Raw genomic sequence first — 9,187 nt, 5'->3', positions numbered from 1 at the left:
CAAATCAACATTAGAGTCATAACAAAAACACTGAAACCTAATGCCTCCCTCCACTACACACAGCATCATAATTTAAATTGGGGAATTAAACTCCTAAATAGTTCCGTAATGTGGTTGGGACTGCAGTTTACTATTCCCTCAGGCAATGGGTCAAAAGTGGGGTCAAATGTCCCACATTCCAGGCACGTGACTTTAATTTTAACATAGGGAGCAAAACACCTTATTGTCACTCCATTAATTTTAGTAAAACTTTTTTGGGGAGGTTAACAAAACAAAAATAAAAGCTGCTTTGAAAATGTGTAATCCATTTTTGTCAATTCCTTCAATTAATTTAAGCTATTATTATTATAATTATTATTTATAATGTCAACTTTTCTTTCCCTTTATGTCTTGTTTTAACATACACAGCACATACTTTTGTTCGTCAAATAGACGCATAAAGAAGGTCGGGATTGTCCGCCGCTTGCAGGAGCTACCGCTAGGGGGCAGACTGCATTCCTGTGCTCGCTGCTGATGTGTACTTCAGGGACTCCTTCCGGTTCCGGCCTTCCTCTTTTCCTCTCCGCCGGGTCGCCACCATGGTATGGAAACACTTCATCAACAATCTAACATAATCCTTTTCGCCGAAGCACATACTATACGTATTTTTACATTAAACGAAACTGTTATATTGAAATATACGAGACAATGCAAATATTGTCCACTTTGAGTTCGTTTTACTATGTTTTAGCAAAACGATAATTACCGCAAAGCTAGTGGTCAAAAGTCGCCGTTTTTATCTTTTCTATGTCTTCTCGGGTTAGTCTGAAATAAAAATAAATATTTATATTTCAAGCACAGGTAGAAGCATTAAGGTGGTAAATGAAATTCAAGTGTTTTAAGCTCAGTCATTAATGTAAAATCAAGCTATAGGAATGCTAACACGTTAGCCCGCTAATATGCTAGGCTCTATGCATGTATACAACAATGATCGATGCACCGTCTCATAATATGTGCACGTGTCATCCTCTATTCAAACCCAGAAGTATTTTATGTTATTGAAGGTTAACAGTAATGCTAAAACAAGATGTATTTAAGCAGAAGTTTTAAGGACGCCACCTGGTCTCAAGATTTGTTTTGGATGACTGATTAGGGAGTTAATTATAGTTTCCTGTCATTTCTGATAGTGTTATGTTTTCTGCTGACATTTTGTATGTTAATGTTCCTTAAGGTGAACGTCCCGAAGACCCGCAGGACCTTTTGCAAGAAGTGCAAGAAGCACCAGCCCCACAAAGTCACCCAGTACAAGAAGGGAAAGGATTCCCTCTATGCACAGGGTAAATAATCTCTAAACAAATGCACTGAACCCTTGATCTTAAGCTAAACTGAATTGAATGTCATTTGCAGGTAAGAGAAGGTATGACAGAAAGCAGAGCGGGTACGGTGGTCAGACAAAGCCAATTTTCCGCAAAAAGGTAAGTCCCACCCTCCTTTGTAGTGCAGGTTTAAGGCTTTTATTGTGAAATAGGAAAACTGTTAACAAATCCACTTTTAGGCTAAGACTACAAAGAAGATCGTGCTGAGGCTGGAGTGTGTGGAGCCCAACTGCAGATCCAAGAGAATGCTGGCCATCAAGAGGTGCAAGCACTTTGAGTTGGGTGGTGACAAGAAGAGAAAGGTAAGACTCGTGTCGTCAGTTTCTCATAAATTTAATGCTCACTGTAAATTAGTTTTATAGCAGGATGTTGACATATCACATTCATCCTAAATGACAAACTCAAGGCTTTAAATTTGTAGTAAAATCTTGGATCTGATATTTCTGTTTGCATCTTAACATATTTTTGAGTGCCTACTTAATCTAGAAATGTTGCAATTTACGTAAAGAGACATAAATGGAAAGTGAAGATGTTTTGACGAATTTATAGTGATCGTTTTGCACCAAAGTTGTAAATAAAAGGTTCAGGATTTTGCTGCAGCTTAAAAAGTTTCTTAGAACAATGAGCACTCTAAACTATTGTGGCGGTGTACCATGAACCATGAAGTTTACTGTTATCTGCTATAGTTTCATGTTCAAATATCACTAATTTGGTTCCAGTTTAGTTTAGGAAACAAATCTCAAACATAATGCTAGATTCATAGGTGAATTTGGCCGTTTATACTAATGTCTAGATGTGGTCTGTATCATTCTCACCTGTTTTTCTGTGTTTTCTTGCAGGGCCAGGTCATCCAGTTTTAAACCTGTCCTGTCTCATGGATGAAGTTGTCACTATTTTCAATAAATGTGTCAAAACATGGAGTCTCGTCAATCCGTTACTCATCAACCTTGTTGCCGTTTGGTCAGGTGTGAAAAAAGCTTGTGGTTATTTATTGGAAATGTGGCATTAATTTAAGGTGGAGTGTAAATCATCATCGCAGCATCAAAAGCGTTTACAAAAACATTTCCCTAAAAGTCCCACTCTCATCATCTTTTGTAACAATGTTCCCTTTTAATTATGATTATGCCGTTTTTAACCAAAACTTAAGTTGTTTTCTTGGACATACTTTCTGCAGAGGGGCAGAAGTTCATTATAAATTTGCCTTGAGTTTTGGGTAGGACTGTTAGTACAATCCCGCCAACACTTTCATTCCCAATTGTTGAGAAAGTTTAGAACAGGGTGTTCTTCCTGTCTCAAACTGATTTTTCTTATTAGCCTGCCTCTGATTCTCAATAATTTATTTAAAAAAAATGCAAGTTTAAAGGGTAACCAAAACCTAAAACTTTTTTGGTTGTTGACCTCTATAAATGGGGCTTTCTATGCTGTTTGTTGGCCATTGCCTAATTTTTTGATAAAATTGTTTAATTCTTGAAAATATACGTAGGTAAAACTGTCTGCATGCTGCCCCCTATAGGTTGGATTGAGGCATTACAGTTGAATTTTGTGATTGGTCAAACCATGCAAGTTTCAGAAGTCCCACGTCATGATCTGCAGCTCCACTAATGGTAACGCCGGAGTCACACCGGATGCGATAGCGCTGCAAAGCGGCGTGGAACGGAGTGCGCTTCCATTCGGCGCCCATGTTAACCTATGGCGTCAGTCACACCTGGCACGGAGGGTTCGCGCGGTGCTGCGCAACGTTTTGGCGTCTAGCCTATTTCGTGCACGAGCCGCGAGCGCTCCGCGTCAATACTGGCAGGAAGTTGCATCAAAATACATGAGAAAATCTGGTTTATTTTCAAAATAGAACCAATTTTTCACAATAAAACACCGCGATTGACAAATATGATCATGTTTTTGTGTCTAAACAGACTGTAGAGATGAAAATATGCATACAATCAAAACACACAGACACGCGTGCGCGAGAGCCCCCACCCCGGGCACCACAGATCTCCGGAGCGGGTGTGCTGGGCTGCTGGGTTCTGGGAGGAAAAAAAGCAGGGCAGACGGGGCCCCCAATGCAGTGGGGGCACACTGGAGTGGGGCATGGAGCTGCGTTTGAACGAGAGAGAGGCAGAGGAGGTAATATTTTTAGTTTATTAATTTACCGACGGAAACACGTGGGAGCGCGTGTGTGCACACAGACACAACAAAATTGACAGAGACACGCACGCACAAACCGATCAATGAAGTGGGCCAACTGCGGAGTTGGGGGGCGGGGTCTGTGTCAACAGGGGCAGAGACCATCCCCTTTTAGCAGAAACAGGGGGTGATATCCTGGTTATTGACCATGATGGCAAAAAAAGCAATAGCTCTAGCAGAAGCGCCCATCGACCGTCGCGGAAAAAAATCGCATCTGGTGTGACCAATAGAGCGCCGCGAAGCGGCGCGCACTCCCCTTCGCGCCGCTTTGCGGCGCTATCGCGTCCGGTGTGACTCCGGCGTAACAGTCCTGCCCCCAAGCCACACCCCCCTGACTGGATTTTCAAATTTTGGCTGTGGGTGGAGTCAGCCTCCAAATTCCCTGTTTGGTTACCCTTTAAGATGGATTATTGTTAATATGTCCATCAGAAAAATGCCTTAAGAACATGGTAAAAACATCGTAAAGTGGGTCTTTATACATTTTCCGACAAAAGCAGAAAAAAGGAGGAAAAGTCATTTTTAGAAGTCCCTCAGTCTACAGGACAATGTGCTTCTTTTGAGCTGACGTGTCGTTCCAATGCTGCTTCCTGAGGTCTCCGCTGAGGGGCGTGACCGTCAGCAGAGTGGTGCCTGTAGGGTTCACGCTCAGCACCAGTTCTTTTTGGTGAGACTGAACCCCCAGCTCTTTGTACTGGGGCAGGATCTGGGTGACGTTGCACTGGGGAGCGCAGATCTTCCAGCCAGGAACGGCGCTGATGGGAAACCTCCGCGGCCCTCCGAGCTCTTGCTTGTACATGATGGCGATGGCGAGGCGGTTCCCAAAGAGAGGCCTCTCCCAGACGTCACAGTCCATCACCTGTGGAGCAACACAGGAAGTTGAGATGCTTCCAGCGGCTGTGATGAGGATGCTTGTGTGTGGAGTCTCCTCTCACCCACCTGCGCAGTGCGGAGTCCCTGTCGGCCCAGCGGGTCCTGATTGATGGCTATGATCATGCGATTTTGCAGCAGCTCCTTGGATCGAGGACAAATGTCTCGCAGGTCATTAGACATGAGCAGGGGAGCCGCCATGATGGCCCATAATGCCATTTGAGACTGCTGCTGGTCATGACTCAGACCAAAGTTTCCAATGACGAGCTAAAAATATCACATCTGTGTCAGCCTTCATAGTCTTTAGGTTAAAGCACGTCATGATCATTTAGGATTTAAAGACCCACTCTGATAAAAATGGCGTTTCTGCTGTTTTTAATAAGTTCCTGTGGCATTTTCTGAAAATTAAGTAAAAAATTGCATTTCTCTATTCAAAGTGTGGTGAATCAGGACCAAAAATATATTTCAGATGTAGAAAAAACACTGGGTGGGCCACAAGCTCCCTCCATTCTGATGGACTAATAGATCCATGAACGTCTTGTGTTTCCTCGCCTGAGATGGAATCTGGATCAAAACTGTTCTGTACTATATCTCGGTGATTTTTTGGGCTGTAAACGAGCAGGAGAGCGTGGACATGGATGGGTGATGGAAAGGCTTCGCGCCAATGGTCCCGCCTATGATTTAGAGGGAAATTTCTAATGATTTGCTGGCGCTCTGCAGAAACTATGCCCTAGAAAGGTGGAAGTTTTCTAGATTTTGGCTAAAAACGTCGTAATAATAAGGTAATGCTTTTACAATAGATCTAAAGATGATCAGAGTGGGTCTTTAAACTCTTAGACACAGACTCAGTGCAGTACCATGTCAGGGTCATTCCAGCCCCCGGGTCCAGCTGCAGGTACAATGATCTTCTGATGGGAAGCAGTCCACTCTAGGATGGACTTGATGGAGCTCCACGAGTCAAAGACATCCTGGAAGTTGCGCCAGTGATTGCAGTATTCCCGAATGGCAGTGTAGTTAGGCTGCAGGCACAGAAAAGTTTATTTATTTTTTTATTTGAGTAGTGAAATTAAACAAAGAAGGATTCTTTTCTCTCACCTGTTTGATGGGCCATTCATACAGAGGCCACTCACACGAGTACAAGATGCTTTTCCCCGTTTTGTTCAGTGCCTTTGACATACTCATGTAGCCTTAACAGCCAAAACAAAATAAATAATGTAAGTAACTGAAATGAATAATGTATTATGTCTTAATAAAAGGCTTACCTTCTGCAATCAGGGACCTGTCCAAAAAGCATCCATCGAACTTAAGCAGGTCCACATCCCAGTCTGCAAATGTCTGAGCATCTGTTTCATAGTAACCCAGACTGCCAGGGTATCCAGCACACGTATTTTTCCCAACGTCTGCATAGATTCCAAGTTTCAGACCTTTAGAATGGATCTAACAATGGAAAAAACACATTTATTTAGAGGCAAGAGAGCAGCTTATTTATCCGTTTTGGCCAGCAGATGGCAGTGTGGTACATTTGAAATCCTACAAACTGAGACTCTTCTTAACTTCTGTTTTTTAATCAGATTCAATTTACAGAATGCCTGAATAAAGAATGGGTTCTTCTTATCTTTGTTGTAAAGAAATAATAAATAATGCAATGTAGGCCCAAAGTGCAGTAAAAGAAAATCTTCTGATCTATTTTTTAAAGTTGTCTTTTAATTACAATCATGACATTTTAGCCAAAATCGGAATAAAGAAATACTAAGAAATACAATTTAAATGTATTCTTTTAGATATATCATGAGAAAAAAGCTAAAGAACTCGTTAAAAACACACAAATTTTCATTGGTGTGGCTCTTTAAATATTGCAGTAAAATTCTTTAATTTCCTCCAGGTACAATGAAAGCCTGGAGTCCTTTTCTTTCCTTGTGTTCATTTAGCCTCCTCTCTGCTACTTACATAGTCGGCCAGTTTCTTAATGCCTCCTGGGAATCTGTTCGGGTCTGCCTGCAGGCGGCCCTGAGCATCGCGCGAGTGGGAGGGCCAGCAGTCATCGATGCAGACGTACTCATAACCTGCCTCTTTCCATCCCTCCTTCACCATCACATCTGCCATCTGCATGTAGAGTCGCTCGCTGCAGAGGAACGAGGACCAGTTAGACACAAGCGTTTCATTTGGAACATAAAAGCACGAAAAACCCGTTCAAGATTGGGTTAATGGAGATGGTCTAGAGATATTTATAACATAAAACGAAGAAGTTGTTTTTAGTAGAGGACAGAATAAATAGAAATCCTTATAAAATCCAGTTAAATGCAGCCTGAGCTCATTAGTTTGTACTTTTTGGGAAAACTATCCTGAGGTCTTACAAATAAAAATAAAAAACAAATATTCTCATTGTAACTCGTGGACGCTGCGTCCTGCAGGCCAAAAAGGAAAGAGCCCATCTGGATTATTTTCAGCTCGCAGCTCAGAAGCCTGAATCTGTCATAGCATGGCAGTGCTTCAGTGCACCTACCGTGGGTAACTAGCACATCTGGACAGGGATCATTAATGCTAAATGACATCCTCAGATTTTGGAGCACCGTTCTGCTGAGCAGATGGCGTCTTCTTCTGACGAGGAAATGCCAAATAATAACCTGTACGTCATAAAAGTGTGCTTGAGTGCGGATGTGTGGGGGCTAAAGAAGTCCAGAATGTGGATCGTTAGAGAATTTAAACTGCAGCTCAAACTGGTAAGAAAAGAATAATAAATATATATACTTTCCACAATTGGATTAATTCCAGCATATTCCAAAGATTAATTTATATATTAATTAAATCTGTTTCACTCATTTTTAGCTATGTTTTAATAATATATTGTTAGACTCTTTGATCAATTTTAAATATATTTAGTATTTCATTTTAACACAAAATAAAGAAAAGTTAAGGACCCAATCTGATGAACAGGGATTTTAGCAGGTGTTATTCTGATGATAGAGGACATAAATTAAGATTAAAGTAACATTTTTTAGTTTTTCTTTACTCAAATTGTGGTGAATCTTTGGGAAGACATGAAAAATAACTTATTTGTTGTATAAAAAACACAATAGGTGGGCTTCCTAATTCCTTCTGATGCGTCCAAATAGATCCATGTACGTCTTTGTTTTCCTCGTCTGAGCTGGCATTTGTTTAAAAACTGAACAGGTCCAATGGTTTGTTGCAGAGGTAATGTTTGGTTGAGGTGTGAGAAACTGTAACATAGCAGGAGAGCATGTAGACAAAAGGATGATAGGAAGTGGGGGTTGCTCCTTAACAAAGGACTCAGAGGGGAAGTTCTAACAAATTACTGCTACTCTGCAGAAACTATGTCCTATGAAACGACACAATTTTTTATTTTTGAATAACAATGTCACAATAATAATTAAAAGACTACTGGGAACACTTTTACAACTTTTATAATCAGAGTAATAGTCTCATAAAAAAACAAATCATTACAATAGAGACTGAACAGAATTTATCTTCTTTTGAAATTCAGATTAACACAAGTATAATTTGAATGTGTTTATGCATGTTTTTCTAAAAAAAAAGGAACAAACTTATAGAAAATGTCAATGACGCAATGAGAATGGAGAACAAGGAAGCATGCATGACAGCCTGGAGTCTTCATGAAGGTCAGCAGAATAACAAGATCATCAGTGGAGCTGCTTTGAAATTGTAGGCACAACAAATGACACAAGTAAAAAAAAAAAAAAAAAGAGTATATAAGTTCATTCAAGCAGTATTCAGTTCCGTTAAACAAATAAAATCCTTGGTTTTGGCATATTTTGTGATCACGTGACCCGGGTGCTCTGACCTGATGCAGTTCGTGGGGTCTGTGTCACAGTCCGTGTTGCAGGTGAACCTCTCCCAGTGCAGCCAGCCCATGGTGGGCTTCAGCGCCAGCCCGTTGTCCAGCGCCTCGGCGGCGGGACACATCAGCCCCATGACCGCGAGCACAAGTCCCAATCTGCCCGTTTCCATCGTCCCGGCGGCCGGTGTCCCTACAAACTACTGTTTATTTCCCGCACCGGCTTCTTCCTGGTTAACTCTACAAGCCGCCTCCGTGGAATGACTGACACAGCTGCGGACCAATAGGATTCAGATGCGTCTGTGAGTAGCCAATGAGATTCTTTTTAGGTCTTTATGAAGACCAGGAAGTGGAAAAATTAGAAGTGTGACAAGTCAGGTGATATGACCAGAAAATCTGGTTTTTCGGTCTTTATATAATTTCTAAATAATAGTTCTTGGACTTTTTGTTTCTAAATAATACTCATTGAATTGTTTTCATTAAAGATACACTATTTCTGTCTTTTGAAGCTGTTATCTATGCTTACCATTTACAAAAAGTAGTTATTTAAGTTTTCTACAATTAGTCTATACCAAAATGAGGGACTATTCTTAAAGTTTAATTTTTATATTTTGTCTTGTAAACTTAAAATGTTCAAATTTAGTCTGAAGAAGTTTTTAGTTAGTACACTCCCTACACTGTGTGTGCAAAGGCTACTTCAATTTGGTATACTTACCGGTATTTTTAAGTATATTTCATAAAATTAACAACATGTACTAATTGGTAAGGATAATAGTACATTCATGAAAAGTGAATGGGGACTGAATTTCAATTTTTTAACAACTGAAAACCAAGACACTTAATTAGATTTTATTCCAATTACTTTATCACACTTTTGTTATTTATTTTTATTTTTTTACTGAAGCCACTATATTTGAAATATTATCATTTTTCTACTGTAGAACTCCTGTACATTACATATGACAGAAAT

General features: G+C 40.5%; 2 protein-coding genes across 2 annotated transcripts; one reads left to right on the top strand and one right to left on the bottom strand.

The window, feature by feature from the left end:
- The first annotated feature begins 442 nt into the window (after positions 1-442).
- Positions 443-2,275, top strand: rpl36a (ribosomal protein L36A). Its single transcript, XM_024283741.1, has 5 exons — positions 443-581; positions 1,211-1,316; positions 1,387-1,454; positions 1,535-1,657; positions 2,195-2,275. Exons 1-5 carry the CDS (start codon positions 579-581, stop codon positions 2,213-2,215), a joined length of 321 nt encoding a protein of 106 aa, XP_024139509.1. The 5' UTR covers positions 443-578; the 3' UTR covers positions 2,216-2,275.
- A 1,622-nt stretch (positions 2,276-3,897) lies between these two features.
- gla (galactosidase, alpha) lies at positions 3,898-8,484 on the bottom strand (the record flags this gene model as incomplete). Its single annotated transcript, XM_024283735.2, is given in 7 exon segments — positions 3,898-4,392; positions 4,473-4,670; positions 5,261-5,422; positions 5,499-5,590; positions 5,666-5,840; positions 6,351-6,525; positions 8,224-8,484. Coding segments are annotated over 7 exon segments (1,290 nt in total). The 5' UTR covers positions 8,391-8,484.
- Between the last annotated feature and the right edge of the window lie 703 nt (positions 8,485-9,187).

This window comes from Oryzias melastigma, linkage group LG10, assembly GCF_002922805.2.
Source record: "Oryzias melastigma strain HK-1 linkage group LG10, ASM292280v2, whole genome shotgun sequence".
In the NCBI taxonomy this organism is placed as follows: Eukaryota; Metazoa; Chordata; class Actinopteri; order Beloniformes; family Adrianichthyidae; genus Oryzias; species Oryzias melastigma.
The sequence above is the reverse complement of the archived record's forward strand: the minus strand, read 5'-3'. Positions and strand labels throughout refer to the sequence as shown.